Consider the following 22,030-nt stretch of genomic DNA (forward strand, 5'->3'; position numbering starts at 1 on the left):
CAGTCCAGCCCTGTTCGCTGGTGATACATTCAAAACCCCAAAGTTTTTTTTTTTTTGTACCTCCAGTGGCGAAGTCATGCACGCATCTTTCCATCATTTTTACATTACATACATTTTTGTTCGTTTTTTTTGGTGAAGATTGGAACAGATTATAAGCATTTCCATACATTTCAATGATGAAAGATAATTTCAGCGTGGCCATGAACATTAAACAGGCTGTTAAAATTTTTAAGAGGAGGCTCAAAACACACTTTTTAGTAGTTTGTGATCTCTTAATAGATTTTATGGTTATCCTTCAGTGCAGTAAGAAAAGAGACATTATGTCATGTTTGCGCGTACCCTCTTTGAGACAACAATAAAGCTACATATTCCTCTTTTTTTTTTTTTTGCTCTATGAAGTCGTAAAGGCTTTCCAATCTACATAGGTTAAATCATTTCTTTATTAGCTCAAGAGCTAACCTTTGTGGCAGCGGTACGATACGGACGGGCTGCAAGGAACAACAAAACGCACGATAGAAATATCTGAACACCGATAAGAAAGTAATCGTGCTACGTGCGCTCATCAGCGTGACGGAATTGTCACAAGGCCGTGAGAGCCTCAGCCGAAAACTCTTGACTCACAGAGGCGGCTGGGTGATATTTTCTGCGCCCGAGCTTTGACTACAGTACATACTTCAACTCCCTTCCCGCCTATTTTTAGTGTTGGCCCTCGCAACAATGTCACGCGTAACTCGACGCCATCTGTTAAGTCGCAGCTTGTTGAATGTCACTCGACAAGAGGCAGAGGCGTCGCGATCGCCTTCCTGTCCACTCGCCTCAGCCCAGCGCCCCCATGGAGCTTGAGGGACAAGCCAGACCGTCCCGGAGTTGTCGCCTCCTCTTGCCGGGCCCGGACCCGGATGAGGACGAGGGCGAGGGCGAGGTGGTGATCCGCATCAGGCCCAAATCTTCTCCCCTGCCGCGGAGGAGGAGCTCGCTCTCCGACGAGGACTCTGAGCCCGAGCTGACGCCTTGCGCGTCCAGGAGGGTGTCCTTTGCGGACGCCAAAGGCCTCAGTTTGTTGCAAGTCAAGGAGTTTGATTTGTGGGATGTGCCCAATCCGCCGGGAATGGACTCCCTGGATGGCGAGGGAGTACCTGCAGAGGAGTACTCCCTGTCTCCTCTGACTTTCCAGTCCCCGTTGCCTCCAGAGGATCTGCTGGTTAGGGTCCAGGAGCAGAAAATAGAGCTGGAGTCCCTGGAGTTGATCCCGGGTACGACCACTCTGAGGGGGCTGATCTGCGTCGTCAACATGTCCTTCCATAAAGCCGTCTACGTGCGGACCACTTTGGACTGCTGGGCCAGCCACTTTGATCTCCTGACCGAGTACATGCCCGCGTCCGGCGACGCTCATACGGACCGCTTCTCCTTCAAGCTCACCTTAGTGCCGCCCTTCCGAGAGCAGGGATCCCGAGTTGAGTTTTGTCTGCGGTACGAGACGCCCGTGGGAACCTTCTGGGCCAACAATAACAACAAGAACTACGTGCTGTTGTGCCACCAAAGAACCAGGCAGCTGAGGGAGAAACCCCACAAGCAAAATGGGCTAAAGAAAAGCTGCCTAAAGACTGTGAGGTACGACGGGGCACTCTAAAAGCGCAAAATGTCTCAAATAATGGAAACATTAGCATTTAGTGGAGGAAAATTGAATTGTCGCACAGTATAGATTGTACTTCTGATTGCTTAAAGGTCAATCATCTAAAGGTCAATCATCCGGGTACCTGCTAGTGCGTGCGTCGTCTGAAATATCATACCAAGGCACATATTTTACAGCATTAACAAAATCTTACAAAAAGTATAAACGCATTGAAATAATGACAATTTACTCACAAATGTACTTGAGTGTGGTGTTTACATAAACACAAAGCTACTCGGTCGTTTGAATGGCAACAGGTGGATACACAATTTAAATGAACCTAAATTGTATTCAATTCTGCCTGTCACTATAGGAACAACACGTAAATACAATTTTTTTTTGACTACCACCAAAAATGCTTCTTAGATAGACTTTTATTGCAACGATACCAGCATTCCATACTGCATACAATTTTTTTGTTTCAGTTGCAGACCTGACAGCCACAACTTTATGGACGACACTTGGGAAATACCATCATCCCAAAGAATCCTGTCAGAAGGTACAAACGTATTTTCTTATATCCATAGATCAATGTATTTATTTATAGGGGGGAAACGAACACACGCAAAGCCTTTTTATTCTCTACAGGTGGGGCAACAAATGGAGAAAAAGTTGACAATGAGCAAGTCGTCCAACTTCCTTATCAGTCAGAAGAGGACAAGAACAGTTTGCAGGTACACTGATGACGACAACGTGCCTTTTACTGCATAGCTCATACGCTTTAACTATTCATGCACTACATTTATCTGAATTTTGTCTGTATTAAAATTTAGGCTACCACAAAGTGTCAGGCGCTATTAACTCATTTGCTCCCAAAAACGTATACAAACGTTCAATTTTAAATATTGATGTGGTCCCAAAAACGTATTTATATGTTTTATTAGTTTTTTTATGCTACAACATACAGAAGGCTTGAATGCAGCCTCTAAACTGAAGAGAACACCTAAAGCAATGGTAGTTATTACAAAAACGGCCAGCAGGTGGCAGCGGAGTATAAGAGATCAACCAGGGCCATGTTGCAAAAAGGCTCTTTTCCCAAGTGTTAAACAGATTTGTAAGTAATGATGAAACTTAGCTATGTTCTAATGCTAATTGCAGCAAAACTGAAACAGATAAAAATATACTTTTTTTTTCCTAATGAAAGAAGAGACTCTAATCTTTCTTTTGGTAGGTTCCATGTTTTTATAGCAATAGAACACAATATTCTGTGGGCTTTGCAAAATCTGTCAAAATCCAGTAAAACAGCCGGGAGCAAAGGGGGTTGCTTCAGTGAAAATGGCTGGGAGTGAATGAGTTAAGCCTCACCGTCACTTGTTTCTACTTCTTAAGATAATTAATAGTACTTGAATTGTATAGAGTTGTTTTAGTGGACTCAACTCAACATGTCTATTATAGACTTGCCGGACGGGTGTTTGTGGAAAACAAACGTTTGTAATTTGGGTGAGAAATATTTGTTGTGACGCCAATCGTGGGATTTTTTTCCCGACTCACATTAGACTGTGATGCGCTGTGTGCTCCCACTAGGTTAGTCTTATAAAATGAATCAGATTAATCTACCCATTTTCATCCATCAATGGGTGCAGCCATTTTGGTATGCTACTGCCACCTGCTGCCGACTAAAATCTACATCAAAGAGCCCTCAACTCGCATTGCGGGAAAAAAAGATGCTATGTCATAAGTTATTTTTAATTATTATTACTTCATAATAGTTAATATCCTTTTTTATCAGATTTGCAACAAAATTTGAAATGCGGATAGTTTTTTTTTTCAATCTATTATCATTGCTTCTCAAGTTGTAAATAAGCTGTGCTCCAATTGTCTTTAATTTAATATGTAAAATGGCTGTGATGTCATGCAGCGTCACAATGGAGGTGTGTACCAGCATTAATAAAAAAAAATTGTATTGCACACATTAACGGTATTAAGATGGCGTCAATATTCAGGTCACGGTCAAATTTCGGTTTTTGTGAAACATTTGGAACAACCTGTTTACACGAGCAGACAAATACGTTGCATTTATTTCAGCATCATGCGAAGTATAAATAAATTGTGATTCATATCTCTCCCTCTTGTTGACGGACAGGCTGAGTCCGAGAACAGGCAGAACTGCAGCCAAAGAAATCGGCGAAAGGCGGCCCAAATGGCTCGGTTGAGGGACTACTTTGAAACCGACACCGTACCGGATGACGAAAGTGATGCATCACATCCAGAAGACAAAGAAATCCAAGTGGAGGATCAGCCAGATGTGCAGTCTTCGTCTGAAGAGAAAGCAAAACTTTCTGAAGGCTCTTACGGTGTTATGGAAAAAACTTCCAGCGAAACGCCAACTCCGCAAGACAAGACACGGGCACATAACGAACCACAAACACCCGAGGACATGAATTTGGCTTCATTAATTCGAGGCGAGGCGAGCACAGACGCGTCAAATGATGAGACTCCTCCCACTGAACATTGCGACACTTTGGTCTCCGAGGCTGGAGAGACGAACGGGACCTGCCAAAATCCAAGCAACGGCTTCACGTTTGAACCCGTGGTACCTCCCCTGCGCCGTCAGATGCTAGGCAGGAATGAAGATGATCGGACGTGCCCGGAACAGACCGAGCGAGGAGTTCAAGAACATTTGATCAGGAGCAAAAATCACGACCCGCTTGCCGATCCAAAAGCCAGTTTGAAGCATTCGAACTGGTCTGATTCGGAAGATTTGGTGATGAACTCAACAGGCAATACACAAGACCATGTGATCAAGAACGCCACCGGTGCCAAACTGAATGTTCCTCTCCCGGGAAACGGCACGTTGAATGATGATTTGGATTTACCATCAGGATTCTCAAACCCAATTCAGGTATCGGGTATCTCGTCTTGCCAATGCATGAACTGTCAGGAAAAGCTAAAAAAAAAAAAAAAAATGACTTTTGTTCCCTTTTCAGAAACTGGTTAGCGACGACGAAGACTGGTCCAACACAGAAGGTTCTGTGGCACAAGCGACAGAAAATACACAGAGCCAGGAACACATTTTGGAAGATATGCTCAAGAACTCAACGGAACACCGCTTGGATGACAATTTGAACGTTCCCGTTCCTGAAGACGACGCTTCGAATGGTACCCAAGCAAGAAAGAGCTTAATAAAGAATAACACGGATATGGCTTTACCATCATCGGACTTTCAAACCGCTCCGGTACCAGCGATGCCATTGTTAGAACCTTCAAGCGAAACTAAAACTGATGACCCACTTCTGCCACCTCTTCAAAGTCAATTAGAGTCTGTTAGCGACCGCGTTCATCGGCAGGCCAGTTTCGAGCCAGCCGATTGGTCAGAGGCAGAAGATGCCGTGACAAAACCAACGGAAAATACACAGAATGATGACCAACTTGAGGAAAATGTGATCAAGGACTCAACCAAAGAATGTTTTGACAAGGATTTGAATGTTCCACTTCCCGAAGATGCCCGGAATAGGGACGGTTATGCTAATGAGAGTCAAAAATGGGACCATGGGCACACAGATAGTCAATCAGAGCCGGATCATGCTGACGGGTCCGATGTTGAATATTCTGCGGTAGAGTCAACAAGCGGTTCCCCTTCAGAAGCTGTAAACCATACCAAAGTCTTCAGAAACGCGGTCATTGACAGACCACAGACGCGAGAGCCCGCGAGAACACCTGCGGATTTAATTGGACGTCAAGAGGAAATACGTTGCGTCGCAGATGAAAGGTGGCACAATTTCCAAGAAGGCGGCGATGACATGACGTACAACCATCGCTCACAATGCGCCTCATTTTTTTTCAAAGATGAAGCAAACATTTCGCAAATAGCCCGCCGCTCCGCAGAGACACGCGACGCTCAAAACTCGGAGACCGAGGTGGGGGGGGAGGACGTGGATGGCGCCGAGGAGGTTCAAAAATGTCCGGGAATTGACAAACCGCATGACCTGGAGGAAGAAACCGAGACGGCATCCCCTGAGGCAGAAGAGCCCGAAGATGGTGACGAAGAACAACACGCGGAGGTGATTTTTGACGTTGCAGATGTTGGAGAAGCTGAAGAACGCTTTGCGGAGACGAAGGAAGGCAAAATAAAGGTTGAAACGTGGGACGGGGAGGTCAACCGTGAAGACGCAAAGTTGGTAGATCCAGAGAATAAAGAGCGGGAAATCTCAGGTGGCGACGCGGAAGACAAAGACGACGTGAGGTCGGAGTTCGATCAAAACAAGCTTAAGGACGCTCGCTTGAGTTCTCGGCGCAAGGCTGACGGAGCCGTAGAAGATCCCACTGGGCAGAATCCGGAAGACGCGGATGTCCGAGACGGGGTAGACAAGACTGCTGAGATGGCGGACGGGTTGCGTGTCTTCGCCGAGCAAACGGAGAGCGGCGACGACGCCTCGGCGGAGTCCGACTCTGACGACGAGGTGGAGCTCTACATGCACTGCCTCCGCGCGGTCCAGACCAAAGACCAGAACGCCGAGGCGGCTTTCAGCCTGAGCAAGAGGCCCCCTCTGAACAAAACCAGATCTCTCTCCTCGCCCATGCCGTCCATCAGCGAATCCGTGGACGAGGAACGCGCCGGCTGCCTCGAGGACGGCCGTGAAGATGCGCAGGCGGCGGACAACGCAGCTCAGCCGCGGCCGAGTGAACCGGAACGCGCCGGCAGAAACGCGGCGGGACGAGAGAGCTCGTCCTGCGGTTGCGTCTCCAAAACGTTGTTGTACGTCACCTTGCTAGCAGTGTTTGTAGTCATGGCTTACTATTACGACTTTCTCGCTTGTTTTGGCCTTTACTTGATTTCTGTGGTGTGGCTTTTGAGTCAAGGAGAGAAACAGCCCATTAAAGACAACTCAGTTGGTTAAATTGCGTTTGGAAAAAAATGTATTGCAGTTCTGATTGAAATTGCAATGTAACATTCACATATATAACAAAAACACTACTTTCCTTGCTTTATTGGATTTTTTTTTGAAATCATGTTCCCATTGTACGTTGTCAAATTTCAAAAAGTCTTTTACTCAACATTCAAGCAAGAATCATACCACTGACCACTATATGAGGAAATATGATCGTTTTAAGACTGTTTTAAGATGACAACGTGTCGACCAGAATGTTTGGAAAGTCACTGTGCAAGGCTCAAAAAGAGTTTTCTTTGCGGAGCAGTGCTGAGAATCAAATGACTTGTTTTGAGGAGCAACTAATCACCCCCCCCCCCCCCCATTCTAGGGACTTAAGCAATATTAAAAAAAAATATGGCTATATAACAAATAAATTGGAAACGTTGTTTTTTTTCTTCATTTATTCACATTGTGTATCGCAGCAAACTTGTCAAAGCTTGTCCGGAAAAATCTTCGGTGAGGCAATTTCAAACTCAAATTGCAGTTCGGTGTCAAGATCTCACATCTGTCATTTGAGCCAAAGTGGAGACGACCAAGGAAGATACCAGTTGACATGCCACGAAACTTCTGGGAGAATGTCTCATATGGACAGATGAGACAAAACAAACGTTTTGGGACAGCACATCAGCCCAATGTTCACAGAAGACACCGTTAGCTACTGTGAAACATGAAGTTACAACAAAAGTACTTTGCAGTAACTGCCTGAAAGGTTTTGGAACCAAATATAAAGTTAAGAGTCTCATTTTTGTAGACCTGTTTCGTGTTTTTTGTTTTGTTTTCCTCCTGTTGGACCACAATTTTCATTCGTCAACAGTCTAGCTCGGGTAGGGTTGCGAGATTTACGAGGTGCCCTGAATGTAACATGAGGCGCAATCGGTTTTTGGCTTGTGATTGGACATCACGCTGTCACTTCTGAGCACATGTGAGCCACGGCCAGCCAATCAACATGCTTGTTCTTGGAACGTGCGCCGCCGGCTCGCCGGTGGAAAAGCAGCTGTGTTGCGGAGGAGGGGGGAAACAAGAGGAAGCCAGTCACCAGCAGCCGAGCTCACCGGACCGGTGCGATGGACTCCAGCGACGACGTCGAGACCGGGGAGACGGAGAGACACCCGGCACTATTCTACGTGCCCATTCCCGACGCGTCCCCGGCTAAGAATGAACAGGAAAAGCTGTCGGGGGTGGTGAAAAACGTCCACCGAAAGCTCCGCAGGAAATACAGGGAAGGTGAGGCCCTCTCGTTTGCCTTTGGCTAGCAGAATGCTAGCTTCGCAAAAACGACACCTAACTTTCTCTTCCTCTAACGTGGGGGGAAAAAAAATCTTAACATGATAACTTGTGTGATAGTTGAAGCACCCACACGCTGGCTGTCGTCGACGGTCGGCTGTGTTTCACCGAGAGAGGCCACAGATAAATAACCCTGACGATCAAATGAAATCCCCCCCCCCCCCCAAAAAAAAGGCTAACGTTAACTTGAGGCTGAAATAATAACCAGCTTAGACCACAACAGGTCACTCACACATAGTACAGTAAATAGGCCTCGATTAAAGCACATCACCAGTCCCCAACTGTTGGGGGGGTGGGGGGGGGTAATGCTTGCATAACTGTGACTAATAACTGATTATTATGTTTTTATGTACCGACAGGGCATAGTTGTTGTTAAACGTGAACCAGCACCTGTCTAAATATTAGCTCATAAGTTAGCCTGGACAAACCCTTAAAGAGCCTTGAAATATAAACTGGCTACAATTAAAACTGCAGGAACCTAATGTTGCACCTTATTTTAAGGACTGGAATTTCCCCACATCATAAAATGGCCAACTGTGTCAGAGTGGGTCAAAAGTAGGAATACACTCGAAAAATGTTTTCATTTTGTTACATTTACATTTTTTCCAGGCATATTTTCCTTCCTGATCTCCATCGCTCCTTCAGAGTTACTTTGTATTCTTGCAAGCTTACTTCTGACTGACCTTCAATCGGTGAATCATACTTGCTGCCATCCAACTTTTTTTCCTCCTATATTTTCCACCCTTGTTTTCCTCCCTTCTTCCCTTTTTCATGCGTCCTTCTTTCTTCACTTAAAACTACTAGGACCTCCTTCGTATTCTCGTTTGTGCCTAGGACATCATTTCCTTTCCTGTCCGAGCGAGATGACCCGGAAGTACTTGGAGGATAGGAGCGTTCAAATTCTACAAATGCTTAGGAAAGATGCCAAGAGAGAGAGAGGCCACCTTTTAAGCTACCTTTTAGTAAAGGTTACTGCTGACCAACATTTACGAATGGATATTACCCATAATTCTTTACAGCGGCAATATTTAAAGCAATAAAACACAGACAAAGTTTATGCAAGGACGCTTGAGTTTCACCCTCAAGACTTAAAGAATTATCTTAAAACAAAACACTCTTCATTTAATAAAAATAGAATTGCATCTTCCCCTCGATAACTTAAAAGTACTTAATTTCTTCCTTACTTCCATCACACCCGTTTTTCTTCATATATCCTTACACTCCTACTTTTTGTAACTAAAACTGTTTGTAATTGGGATGGTAATTTGTGCTGCATCATACTGAGAGTGCAAGCCCGGAAAAGAGCGTGCACCAAAAGGGGAAGTCTGCGGAGAGGGTGAAGCAAACATGTACAGTGTATCACGCATCAGCTGTTTCTGTACGAGCTCGCCTCTGAAACATTTTGTGTAGGAAGTTAATGGAATAGCTATCATTTACCTAAAAAAAAAATAAAAAATAAAAAAAGTCGAGTCATGCAAGGGTGTATTAGTCACACCAGGTCGTTGTATCATTCCTTGTCAGTTATGCGCGATAAGCAAATTGCACAATGTAGATAAACACGACCACTATCAGTCGTCCGTGGAGTAAACATGAAGGGTTTGTAATCATAGGTCTGTGTGGGAAATCACCTGGGTCCAGATTTGCGCTTATTGAGGAGCCCTGCCCGACAAATGTCAAGTTGGCTGTTTAGGAGGCACTAGTGTGTGTGTGCGCGTGCGTGTGTGCGTGCGTGCGTGTGTGTTAGCTAACCACATGATTGACTAACAAGCAAAGTGTGATCTGCTTGAATCACAGTTGCTCATGACCTCAGCTTGAGTGAGTTTGGCTGCTGCTGCCGTTTACAACCTCTTGTAATGCTTCTCTGAAAATGTGCTGTTTTGTGTGGTGCTTGGACACTTTCTTCCCAAGTCCTGAGCATTATGTTGCAGTGGCTTACAATAATACTGAATATGCTTTTTAGGACCTTAATTATTATTTATTTTTAAATTATTGTTACTCTCCCTGAATTTCTGTTTATTCCCGGCGACAGTTTCCGTTTTTTTTTAAAAATTCCCCGAATTTCAAATGAGCATCTGATGTTGCTTTCTTTTTCTTTTTTTAATCCCGCCCCTGTTCCTGGACAGTGGGCGACTTTGACAAGATCTGGCGCGAGCACTGCGAGGACGAGCAAACGCTGAGCGAGTACGCTGTGGCCATGAAGAACCTCGCCGATAATCATTGGGCCGCCAACTGCGAAAAGGAGGGCCGCATCGATTGGTGTCACAGGTAAGACTTTCTGTTGAAACTGATCGGACACCCCCCAGGCACTTTTTGGCCCACAAAAAGCTTGTAAACGTTGTGACAAATTTGTAATGGACTTCATTTGATGAATGCTTACCATAATTTCCTGTGCTTAATAATGCAATTGTTTCTTGCAAAACAAAGATATGTAAAAGAGTTGATTTAATAAAAAATTATAATAATAATAAGTCGCCCCTCCCCCACTATATTACTGAAATTGGCTGAAGAGTGGAGCAGAAGTTTGTCAGTAGCAGCAACAACAACAAAAAGAATAGTACCGGTAATTATATTTAAAAAAAATCTGCAAATTTACTGGTTGCGCTGGTGTGAGTCCATGAAAACACACATTTTGGTGGCGGTCTGGAGTCCCGGGCAGCTTTTTATGCAGCACATTTCATACACAAGGTAACTCGAGGAGCTTCACATGAATAAAAGTACAACATTTGCAAGACATTTAAAAGGAAAGAAGTAGCTTGCTAAAATGACTAAAGTAGCGTACAGTGCAAAAAAACAAGATTTGGGAAAACGAGATGAGGGTTGTTTATTATTCACAGGAAATTACAGTACCTGAACATGTCGTCTATTGTTGGAGGCTTGATTCAGACAGCTCGTGTGTTGTTTGCGTGTCGGCAGCGTGTGCCAGGAGTATTTCCGGGATGGCGGCATGAAAAGAATGTTGGAGAAAGACGCAAAAAGCGCCTCTTTCTCCGCCAGTCCGACTGAAGCGTCTGCGAGTGGAAGGCCATCTTGTTCTGTGCAATGGTAAGATGAGTTCTAACTTCCTCAACATGCAGTACTGTGTTTATTTTTGTACTACAAGTGCACCTCATCTATTAGCGGTTCACTTTTCATCCATTCATTTTTTTCTTTTTTTCCTTGAGGAAGGTATTTTCTGAAAACCTCAACTATTTGTGTGTTTCTGTGCTTTTTCTGGTATGCCTTAAGATGCCACAAAATGGTGCCCCAAGCCCGGGTTACTAAAAGTAACAATTGGCAAGAAATTGCTACATTTCGGCTGGTCGGAAATGAAAATATTTGTAAGTCAGGTAAGCGCTAAAGTGGACAATACAAACGTTTGAACAAGAACTTCTGCTGTGTTGCAGTCCAGGTGCTCGCATGGGGAAAATCCGCCTCCTGGATGTGGGAAGTTGCTTTAACCCTTTCAAGAAGTTTGACGAGTTCCTAACAGTCGGTATCGACATCGTGCCTGCGGTCGAGGTAAGGGCGTGCGTTGACTTCCATGTGTCAAGAGTGACTCCGGTGAAGTTGCCAGTGTTTTTTTATGTTGCTATGGAAAAGTTTGCGCGTGTCAAAGAAAGCATCTAAATATGTAACGGAGCACTTGTGATGATTTGTCACCAAGGTTCACTGGAGTTCTCAAGGCTGGCTTTGTAACACCTTTTGGACTAATTGGCAAGGCGGCTTTATTTATATTTAAAAATAATGAAATTGTTTTTTTTACTAAAAGGCTGTACTGCAGACTTGATTTGAAAATGTTTGAAAGACCTTAATGAAGGGTAAGAGGCAAAAAAAAATATTTGGGTTCCACTAATTGATACGAGTCTGCAGACCTCGGACCCTGACTAGGTTTACATTCTATCGGCGACTTGTATGATTTGTGTGCGACGTAACAGCTAAGAGCTACTTCACCATGTTTGCTTTGAAGTTTAGGTTCCACTAATTGACCCGAGTCTGCAGACCTCAAGAGCCCCCCGACTAGGTTTACATTCCATTGGCAACCATTCCATTAGCGTGCAGCATAACAGCTAATGATACGAGTCTGCAGACCTCGGACCCTGACTAGGTTTACATTCTATCGGCAACTTGTATGATTTGTGTGCGACGTAACAGCTAAGTGCTGCTCCACCATGTTTTCTTTGAACGTTAGGTTCCACTAGTTGATCCGAGTCTAGGTTTGCTAGGTTTATATTCTATCGGCAACTTGTATGACTTGTGTGCGCGGCATAACAGCTAAGTGCTACTTCACCATGTTTGCTTTGTACTTCCGTTTCCACCAACTGGCCGAGTCTGCAGACCTCAGAATTGACTAATGCTGACGACGTGCGTTTTTCTTGTCCCTTCAGAGCGTGTACAAGTGCGACTTCCTCAACCTCCAGCTCCAGCGGCCCCTCCAGCTGACGGGGGACGCAGTGGAGGCCTTCCTCCGCCACCTGCACAACCCCATCGACGCCCTGCCGGGGCAGCTCTTCCACGTGGTGGTGTTCTCCCTGCTCCTGTCCTACTTCCCGTCGCCCTACCAGCGCTGGATCTGCTGCAAGAAGGCCCACGAGCTGCTGGACCTGCACGGCCTGCTGCTCATCATCACGCCCGACTCCTCGCACCAGAACCGCCACGCCCTGATGATGCGGAGCTGGCGCGTGGCGGTGGAGTCGCTGGGCTTCAAGCGCTACAAGTACGTCAAGTACTCCCACATGCACCTCATCGCCTTCCGCAAGGTGTCGCTGGCCACCACCAGCGACCTGGTGTCGCGCAACTACCCCGAGATGCTCTACATCCCTCAGGACTTCCACCCCAGCGAGGAGGACGAGGGCGGCGAGGCGCAGGCTCGCTCCGACTTCGAGGACGACCAGCTGGCTTGGGCCTTCTCCGAGCTGCCCGACGCCTGCGACTCGGATTCCGGGGAGAGCCAGAGCGGCTCGGTGCCCGGCTTCCAGGAGCTGGAGGACCCCATCCTGCTCCAGACCTAGACCGCACCAGCGCCCCCCCGACACGCCCCGCCCCCTTCTCTCTCTCTCTCACTTCAACTGCTGCGCTGCCAAATGTAAACCTGCTGCATTCTCCTCGCCCTCCCACTCCTCGAAACGACTTGCACAGTGCAAAAAGAGAGACGTTTACACAATATTTTCTCATAACACTCTCGCTCTACATATATTTTGATAAATAGATCGACTTTTTCTAAGAGTTGGAAAGTGAGCGCCCCTCAATATATCAACGCTTCCTGCTTCTTGACGTCCGGCATCATCTCCCGGCACGTCAGGTCAATAAAACAAAATGACAGCCTGAGCGGCGTGTCGGTTGCTGGTTGCGTTGAAGAGACTGAACAAGTGGACTCCGGTGGGCTCGCTTGAAAAAGTTGGTGGTGTCCGCTGTTGCGTTGTTTAAAAAAAAAAAAAAAAAAACTCCTTAACAACAATGTGGTATTTGTAGCATTTTAGGATCATCTAACTGGAGTATTCTACTAATGTGACTTAAGTGTGTTGCTCATTGTGTCACAAGGTACTAATGTTTCAAAGTCGTATTTTTCTTTTCTTTTTGATCTCCTATATCAGTTCCCCTTTTCGTAAGAGCAGTTATTTGTTTTCAAGCAGAGAAACGATACAAGCGTGTTGCTGCCAAAACTACGGAAGAGGATTAGGGCCAGTGAAGAGAGAAAAAAAGAGTTTGGCAGGATTCTCGCCTTAAAGTCAAAATTCTGAGAATAGTCATAATCCTGCCAAACTATTTTCCTTCTTTCTTCATTGGCCCTAATCCTCTTCCGTACAAAACAGACCTGGTGGGTAGTACCGACTTCCCCTATGCCGCATCCTTGTATGTAAAGCAGGGTGTGCAACCAACGGCCCGTGGGCCACATGCCGCCCATGAGAGCGTTTGATCCGGCCGGCCGTGTGATAGCAAAAACTGAATCGAACCACATCGAAGGCACAAATGCTCATGATGGAACAAATGTATACGCAAAAAAAGGTTGCGCACCCTCATCGTGAAACATTGGATGCATCCTGCTCCTTCAGACTGAAAATTCACCACAACTGAAAAGTTTGCACTAGTTGAACCTCGGAAAGAAGCGTGAGGCCATTTAAAAAAAAAAAAAAAAATCTTATTAAAGCAATAGCTGCTGCCGAGGTTTTTAAGCTACTACTGGACGACAGCGTTTGTTGGGTTTGTGCGTGTGAATGACGGCGTACTGGCACTTTATCTGACTGATCCCAAAGGGCGTCGCAAATTGACCTATTTTTCTTACCATGACCAGCAAGACGAGAAAGCGGCACGTCCGGTGGTGCCTTCACAGAGACCATTACCACACACCCCTTAACGATGTCACATTTCGACAGCACACACACACACACACACACACAAGTTATTCTTAACAGTTAACAGGAAGCCTTTCCTGTGCCTATAAACTGTAATTCATGTTCATATCGCTTCTGTTTCAATAGAGCATCACTCACAGTTAGTGGTTGTGTTATGGAGTGGTGCAGTAGTCTTCCAGTGTTTACCTGCGACTCATTTGCATGGTTTGTCATCATCAAACATTCTCAACAGTTCAGAACAATGTGTGTTCCTTGTATGGTTGTGTCTTTTATAAATGAATGTAAGTGGAAGGTGTCCGTGTTTTTCTTTTTATGGTGCAAATGAGTTTAGCTGGTATCCAAGCGAAACTTATTTACACAGATCCACGTTGATGTCCAATTTACAAATTCCAGAATTACTTTAAATCAACTTTCGACCATCCTATGGAGTGTGGAAGCCCTTTCCCTTTTTATTTTTTAACCGTCAGAAGCCTAAGAAAATAAAAACGATTTAATAAAGGAAAAATAATAAGGTCCCCCCTCCCCAAGGACAAAAACAGGCTTTTGACGGTAAAACAATAATAATAATACACGGGGGGGAGACAAACTGGGTTCTACGAATAAATACAGTTTTGTTTTTTATTCATTTTTACTAAGGGCTTACTTTACTTCCATATTATCCACACTTGTATTGCATAATGATGTAATTAATTTTTCCAATACAGTACTTCAAGTAAGTTACGCCATTTTTTTTGTGATAAATAAAAACTGGCGCTTCCTGTTCGAAAATATGAGACCTTTTCGGTGCTTCGCGGCTGCCGTAGTCGACGGCGCGCTCAGTCATCAATCATGGCGCTTTGAAAACTTTAGACGCGTCGAAAGTTCCGGAACTGAAATGTCCGTCGACAACTGGGAGCAGGTCCGACTCTTTTCAAATCTCTTTACAGACAACAACTCGTCGGATATCCAATTCGGGGCGGAAAATGCCGCTCTCGTAACTTAACGACAAACGACGCTAGCGTCGGCCGGCGAAAGATGCTAACTTCAGTTAGGCTAGCCACTTTCTCCAACTTAGCAACGTAGCTAACCTTTGGGTCAGTGTCCCTAAATGTAGCGAAACGCCATCGTAAAACACGGGCGCGTGTGTTTCGAGTGTGGTTATAGTCCGTTGTTGGCTGAAAAATGCGACATTTTCTGCGGTACTGCGTCAGCCACTGCCTCCAAGCAATCATGACCCGACTTGAGGGTGTCAACGGGGAGGGGAGCGTGTGGTCGTCGGTCCGCTGCCTGGGCTACATGTCCGGCCTCAACCTGCTGGTGGCGCTATGCTTGGGCCTCTTCGTCCGCTGGGAGGAGAGTTCCGATTCCACTCTGCTGGTCATCTTCATCCTGGCTTTGCTCGTCCTGGCGCTGGCCGGGGTGTTGTACTGCTACTGGGGCACGGAGCGGCTCAGCCTCAGCCTCCTGCATCTTTGGTTCGGCTTCCTTCTGGGTCTTGTGTGTTTCGTCAACAGCCCCGACCCGGGCGGTGACGTCAAGGAGCAGGTGGCCAACGGTCTGCTGCTGTCCAGCGTGACCCTGAGGACTCTGTGGGCGCTTCTGGAGAGGATGCTGGGTTACGCCAGGCACCGGCCCGCCTTCCTCACCTCGGCCGAGCGACTCCAACTGACGGGCTTCGCCGCCGCCAGCACGGTGCTGCTCATCCAGAAAGCCCTGAGCGTCGCGGTGCTGGCCGGCGCCCTCTGCGCCGTGGTGGTGGCTCTCAGGATGAAAGCGCTTTTGGCGCTGACCAACCTGGCGTGCTTCGCCGCCATCTGCGGGGACTTCTTCGTCAAAAGCCTCGGCGTCCCGACCAACCCGTTCGCCCTGGGCTGCTTCTTCGGCCTGCTGCTGTGCGACCCGCTGCTCGACGTCTACTTCAGCGGCCTCTCCGTGACCGAGCGCTGGCAGCCCTTCCTGCGGCGGCGGGGCCTGTGGCGCCGCCTCTCCCTGCTGCCCCTGCTGCTTCTGGAGGTTACCTTCCTGGTCCTGGCGGCGCAGGTGCTGGGCCACCTGGACCGCTGGTACCTGACCGCCCCGCCGTTCGCGGCCTGCGCGCTTTTCTGGGCCATCTGCCACTTGGTGTTCTTCATCAGCCTGTGGGGCTTTCACAGCAAGCTCAGCGACTGCCAGAGGGTTTGCCTGCGGCAGAGTTGCGGGACGAACGGGCTGGACAAGATCATGGCCTCCAAAGGCATGAGACACTTTTGCCTCATCTCCGAGCGCCTGTTGCGCTTCACGCTGGGGTCCACCGTCGCGCTCGCCGCGCTTTGCTGGCAGGTGAGTGACGCGGATGATGCCGTTGTCCCGTGGAGGGTTTCGTGAGACCGAGCCGTGCGTGTGTGTGTGTGTGTGTGTGTGTGTGTGTGTGTGTGTGTGTGTGTGTGTGTGTGTGTGTGTGTGTGTGTGTGTGTGTGTGTGTGTGTGTGTGTGTGTGTGTGTGTGTGTGTGTGTGTGTGTGTGTGTGTGTGTGTGTGCGTGTTGCGCGCAGGCGTCCAACAGCATCTTCTTGAGCACCTTCTTGCTGGTTCTTTCCGTGGAGTGCGTCTTCCACGGCCTCTTCCACGAGCTGGGCAGCAGCCTGGGAGGAACCTGCGTGGGCTACGCCGTGGTCGTCCCCACTAACTACTGCAGGTACCTTTTACATAACAGATTATATTAAGTATTGAATTGTTCAACTTGATCACAGAAACTAGGAATATAAAATGTGCCCCATTTTTTTAATATATAGGTCTTTTTTTTTTTTTAATTATTGGGGAGGGATTTTATGTATCAAAAGTACCCGTGCTATCAGTACTTGGTATCGGTGACTACTGACTACTCAAGAGTTGAGTACTCGTACTGACTGGTATTAGTCTCTGGGGGGGATAGGAATGTTGAACATTCCTAATTATGACCAATACCTAAGTATTCCAAAAACAAGGCAGAGGTTTTGTACCTCAAAGGTATCATTGATATTATAGTAAGAAGACTTGACACAGATCTGCTTGGGCGGATCCAATTGGCCCATATTTAGCATTTTATGCACATTTTTTTGATCGGCCATAATGTCACAATTCACTGATGGTTGATCAACAAACTTAAGACGTACAAATAATTACAATTAATCAGTTGATTTTGATTCATTGGTGAATCAGCAAAAAAAAAAAAAAAAAGATTACATTTCCATCCCCTTAAAAAAAAAAAAAACAGGACATCATGATTATTAACATAAATTACATCTGCTACATGAGGAAAATGGGCAGAAATGTTGATCATTGCTTTCCAAAGTACATTTGAATAATAATAATACATTTTACTTGTACAATTTTTAAATATAGTTGAAAACAAAGATAATCAGTCCACTTTTAATGAGGACTACAGAAATAATTTAAATTATTTAGTGTTGAAATAACTTGAGAAGCTGAAATTCTGAGAATTTGGAATATATATAAACAATTCATTTAATTATCAAAAATAATTAGAGATTAACTTGATAATCGATTAATCGATGCAAAAAAAAAAATACAAAAAAAGCTGCAAAAACTATTTTCCCACATCCACATTTACATGCCGTGTATGTATCTCGCCAAACCCCGTGACTTTGCCGTACAAAAGTCCGCTAGCTTAATGCTAACACATCGTGGGAAACTCCCTAAATAAGCTCATGAAACGAGCCATACAACATACGTGAGCACAAATTGTAGCAATCCGTCTTTGATGGCGCAACGAGCGACGCTCACGCGCCGTCCGTTCTTTCTCCCCGGCGCCGCAGTCCGGACGGCCAGCCGGTCCTGCTGCCCCCCGAGCAGGTGCAGCAGCTCAACCTGCGCTCCACCGCCATGCTGAACGACATCCAGCGCTTCCTGGCCCAGCACCTGATCGACACGTTCGGCTGCGACTACTCCACCGGCGGCGTGACGCTGGAGGCGCTGCAGGCCAAGCTCAAGGCCTTCATGGAGCTGCGCACCGCCGACGGGCCGCGCCACGACACCTACGTGCTCTTCTACAGCGGCCACACGCACCGCACCGGCGACTGGGCGCTGGCAGGTTGGTCGCCGCCGGCACGACGACGTCCGCAAGCGTTCGCGTAGTAAGCGATGATGGAATGGCCGGCCGCCATTTTCTTTTGATCGTAATGGAGGCTGAGTTGCTCAGATTTTGAGAATTTTGTTTTGTTTCGCTCATGCGCGGGACCCGTCGCCACTTGTCGGTCCTGATTTTCCTGTCGGAGGGTTTGTTTGCATCCAGTCAGTCGCTTAGATACGGTCACGTCCAAAGGTATTGCGACAGCCGGGTCGATTCCTTTTTCGTTGACTTTCGTGTACTGAAAACGTTTGGCCTTCAGATCAAAAGATGAATATCAGACAAAAGTTGACACGTCCAGCTTTTATTTTGCGGCAATTACATCTAAATGCGTTCCAAAAAAAAAAAAGGAGAAGAAAAGAAGAAAAAATAAATTTAAAAAAAAGAAGAAAAAATAAATAATAAAATAAAATAAATGCGTTCCAGCAACTTTTTGTTTGAAGGCATCCACTTTTTTCAAGTGAGCAGAAGTATTGGAACAGACCATATGAAATCAATGACACTGAATAACATTTCATATTTGGTTACTTGCAATAAGTGAATCACGCGTCCGAGCCGATGACTTCTTCACCAGACTGAATTCTGGAACGCTGAAAAAAAATTGCCAGCCGCATTTGCTTCACAGTCGTCAAAACGTTTGCAATTCACCAAGTCATGTGAACGTTGCAGATTCAAAACCCCCAAAATTGGAATTGGAAATGTTAAAAATAAATAAATAGTAATGAGCTGAAAAGTTTTAATGTTGTACTGTTAAAATATGTCTAAAAATATAGAAATTAGAAGTGAATAGACACTTTTTATTTGGAATTTGGGGAGGGGGGGTTAAAGTAGGAAAGAATGAGCTGAAAAGTGTCAAGTTGGAACAATTAGAATGCATCAAAAAAAGAAGTGGAAATTAGAGGAAAAATCCCTTTAAAAAAATTAGGGTGCTTTTATTTTGAAATAATGAAAGAAAGAAATAAGCTTAACTGTTTAAAAATGGAATGGTTTACATTTGTCCCCGCCCCCAAAAAAGGAAATTTGAAGAAAAAATCCAAAATTGTAATTTGGGGCTATTTAAAATAAATAAATACGATGAACAGTTTAAAGTTGTAAAGGTTAGAATTATTTATAATAAAATTAAAAATAAAACAAAGGAAAATTAGAGGATAAAACTCAAAATGTTAACTTTGGAATTTTATTTGGACATTTTTAACAAATAAATGAATAAATAGGAATAAGCTAAGCAGTTTAAAGTTGGGACGAAAAACTTATTTTGTTGTTGTTGAAATTTTCGGGGAGAATAAAGTAGGAAAGAAAAGTTGGAACGATTAGAATTCATTTGAAAAAAATTGGAAATTAGACGGGGAGGGGGGGGGGGGATCACATTTTAATTGTGGCCTTTTATTTTGAAATGAGGGGGGGAAATAACTAAGAATGAGCTGAACAATTTCAAGTTAGAATGTGTAGAATTTGTCCAAAAATGCGGAAATTATTGGGGGAAATATTTTTTTTACATTTGGGTGAGGCGGTGGAGGTTAAATAGAAATGAGTTGAAAATTGTAAAGTTGAATGGTTAGAATTTGTCAAAAACATTGAAAATTACAGGGAAAAATTAAAATGTTTGATTTTGTCAATTTTAAGCTTTTAATTCAACATTTAGAAAAATAATTATTGTAATAGGAATAAGCTCAATTGTTTCAAGTTGTAGCGGCGTGTAAATAAATGTTGAAAACAAGCCGTTCCTAAACGTGTTGCAGTTAAACTGAATTTGCCGCGCGTCCTTTGAAGGCGGAGACACGCTCGGTCTGGACCAGCTGCTGGACTGGTGGCGTGAGAAGAACGGCGCCTTCCGCTCCCGCCTCATCCTGGTGCTGGACTGCGACCACTCGCTGGCCACGGCGAAGGCGGCGCGCCACGTGGACGGCGCCCACGTGGCCGTGCAGGGCGCCGCCGCCTCCTCGCCGAGCGGCGACTTCCTCTCGCACTGGGTGGCGTACAACTGCGACGGGGACGGCGGCGTGCCCTGGTCGCGGCGGGGCGGGGCGCCGGCCGCCGTCTACGGCGTGTCCCGCCACTGGGCCGACTACGCGCTGCACCTGCCCACCGGCGCCGACCTCAACGACCACTGGAGGGCGTACTTCCCCCGCGTGAGCCACCCGGTGGTCCGCTTGGCGCTGTGGTGCGGCGGCCTCAGCCTGCTGTGGCCCTGCGCCGCCTGCCTCAGATGCCTCAAGAGGGTCAAACTTAACTGGTTTCCTCCGGCCGTACTGGACACCGGACAAGGCTTCAAACTGGTCCGGTCTTAGGCGGGCGGGCTGGCGGCCATTTTGTTACATCGGCAGCTCTTCTTCTTCGCAGCCGGCAGCCATTTTGTTACTGAGCACAAAATAAAAATGTTTGCGACGCCGTCACTTTTCTGTGCCGCTTATCCTCATTAGCATCGCATATGAGTTGAAAGCAAGCGCGGGTGCGAGAAGCAGAGTTACATGGTGGAACGAAAATGACATGCACGCTATTTAATACAATGATAAAAAATATATATATTAGTCGATGTCAGTGAGCTAAGTCTGGGCCACAAACATATCTTAGCACCTTATTTGAATGCTCAGGAAGTGAGGTACTTAAAAAGCTGACCTACCTTGTTCTTAAAATAATGACAAGCACCCAAAAAAAAATTATTTTTTTTAAGTGCCACGTACATTTTAGTGACGATTGATCAGTTTTCTCATGTGGTCGTTTCCACTTACATTCGTAACGTACATATGAAATTATAAATATTGTTTTGAATCCCATCAGATTAGCTTTATGTACTTCATCACATATAGTGTCGGCCATTAGACGTTCTTGCCCAAAAGTCAGCTGAGACGGGCTTCAACTTTGTGACCCTAATGAGGTTAAGCGATGTACAAAACGGATGGATGTGATTGCACAAGTCGGAGCAGTGATACGAGTTTGCACTTGTTTGTTTTTTGTTTACAGTGTTTAACAAATGTATTAGACCAGAAGACAGCATTTCGCATCATGCGCAATTTCAGTAAGCTCTCAAAAGTTCAACTATTTTGAACAGAAATGAGGGATTTCATACTGAAACTATTTTGACATTAAAACTCATTTGGGTTCAAGAGCAAACTGGATTGTCATTGTGGTCCAATAAATATGTTAAGCACAGTATTTTGTTGTTGGCATTGCAATTTTCCGATGTGCCTTTTTTTCCACTGATGATACCAAAGGTTTGGTCTTCTTCTTTTTTTTTTAAGCAATCTTACACCAAAGTGCTTTATTGACGCTGCAAATGCCTCAACCAGCCTTTTTGAATAAATATTATTTTTTCTGAAAATGTTTGATATTTTTTGTTCCCCTCTTGTCTATGCATACGCTTGATTTTCATGCAAAGAATGTTTTCGAATAGTGAAAGAGGAATTTTAAACTATGCACAGACAGACGCTTCACTTGGAAACGTGTTCATTATTTCTATTCACATGTCCGAATGCTTTTATAACTCCATTAATAAAACTTTGAAACTGGCCTGTCTTTTTAAATTATTTTTAAATTAGTAGTAATGCACCTTCAAACTTGGCGATCAAGTGTAGAGTAAAGCGATTTGAGCGAAAACTACAGGCAATGTTCAAGACGAGAGAGCATTTACGTTATCAACAGTTAGAATTTTTGGCAGAAATTTGGACAGTCCTCTCCTATCACTGGGTTACAAAAATGTATTTGATCATTTATCTCATTCAAATGGAAAGTGTATATTTAGTGGTAAACTAATAAAAATTGAACGACCTAATTTGGAAGCCCGTTTAATAAGC

General features: G+C 45.4%; 3 protein-coding genes across 5 annotated transcripts; all 3 read left to right on the forward strand.

Moving 5' to 3' along the window:
- The first annotated feature begins 272 nt into the window (after positions 1-272).
- ppp1r3ab (protein phosphatase 1, regulatory subunit 3Ab) lies at positions 273-6,857 on the forward strand. 2 transcript variants are annotated; one of them, XM_086074652.1, is made up of 5 exons: positions 273-1,611; positions 2,098-2,171; positions 2,243-2,346; positions 3,756-4,514; positions 4,600-6,857. In XM_086074652.1, exons 1-5 carry the CDS (start codon positions 764-766, stop codon positions 6,508-6,510), a joined length of 3,696 nt encoding a protein of 1,231 aa, XP_085930778.1. In that variant the 5' UTR covers positions 273-763; the 3' UTR covers positions 6,511-6,857. The 2 variants fall into 2 exon arrangements, with proteins under 2 accessions (XP_085930778.1, XP_085930779.1); XM_086074653.1 differs by having other exon boundaries at positions 274-1,611; positions 2,261-2,346.
- A 649-nt stretch (positions 6,858-7,506) lies between these two features.
- On the forward strand, positions 7,507-14,447 carry samtor (S-adenosylmethionine sensor upstream of mTORC1). Of its 2 annotated transcripts, XM_086074723.1 has the most exons (6): positions 7,507-7,767; positions 9,951-10,092; positions 10,741-10,869; positions 11,211-11,325; positions 12,192-12,520; positions 12,630-14,447. In XM_086074723.1, the coding sequence occupies exons 1-6, from the start codon at positions 7,608-7,610 to the stop codon at positions 13,003-13,005; spliced, it is 1,251 nt and encodes a 416-aa protein (XP_085930849.1). In that variant the 5' UTR covers positions 7,507-7,607; the 3' UTR covers positions 13,006-14,447. The 2 variants fall into 2 exon arrangements, with proteins under 2 accessions (XP_085930849.1, XP_085930850.1); XM_086074724.1 differs by having other exon boundaries at positions 7,508-7,767; positions 12,192-12,969.
- A 524-nt stretch (positions 14,448-14,971) lies between these two features.
- On the forward strand, positions 14,972-21,745 carry tmem168b (transmembrane protein 168b). The gene is made up of 4 exons (XM_086074853.1): positions 14,972-16,454; positions 16,666-16,808; positions 17,929-18,203; positions 20,010-21,745. The coding sequence occupies exons 1-4, from the start codon at positions 15,318-15,320 to the stop codon at positions 20,525-20,527; spliced, it is 2,073 nt and encodes a 690-aa protein (XP_085930979.1). The 5' UTR covers positions 14,972-15,317; the 3' UTR covers positions 20,528-21,745.
- The last annotated feature ends 285 nt before the right edge of the window (positions 21,746-22,030 follow it).

Source organism: Leptonotus elevatus, chromosome 4 (genome assembly GCF_054856555.1).
Source record: "Leptonotus elevatus isolate MCC_2025b chromosome 4, RoL_Lele_1.0, whole genome shotgun sequence".
Classification (NCBI taxonomy): domain Eukaryota; kingdom Metazoa; phylum Chordata; class Actinopteri; order Syngnathiformes; family Syngnathidae; genus Leptonotus; species Leptonotus elevatus.

Coding starts and splice junctions, on each gene's coding strand:
- ppp1r3ab (XM_086074652.1), top strand. CDS start 764: ATGTCACTCGACAAGAGGCAGAGGCGTCGCGATCGCCTTCCTGTCCAC. Junction 2,347..3,755: donor AGGACAAGAACAGTTTGCAG/GTACACTGATGA, acceptor GTTGACGGACAG/GCTGAGTCCGAGAACAGGCA. Junction 4,515..4,599: donor GATTCTCAAACCCAATTCAG/GTATCGGGTATC, acceptor TTCCCTTTTCAG/AAACTGGTTAGCGACGACGA.
- samtor (XM_086074723.1), top strand. CDS start 7,608: ATGGACTCCAGCGACGACGTCGAGACCGGGGAGACGGAGAGACACCCG. Junction 10,870..11,210: donor CCATCTTGTTCTGTGCAATG/GTAAGATGAGTT, acceptor GCTGTGTTGCAG/TCCAGGTGCTCGCATGGGGA. Junction 11,326..12,191: donor ACATCGTGCCTGCGGTCGAG/GTAAGGGCGTGC, acceptor TTGTCCCTTCAG/AGCGTGTACAAGTGCGACTT.
- tmem168b (XM_086074853.1), top strand. CDS start 15,318: ATGCGACATTTTCTGCGGTACTGCGTCAGCCACTGCCTCCAAGCAATC. Junction 16,809..17,928: donor GTCCCCACTAACTACTGCAG/GTACCTTTTACA, acceptor CCGGCGCCGCAG/TCCGGACGGCCAGCCGGTCC. Junction 18,204..20,009: donor CGGCGACTGGGCGCTGGCAG/GTTGGTCGCCGC, acceptor CGTCCTTTGAAG/GCGGAGACACGCTCGGTCTG.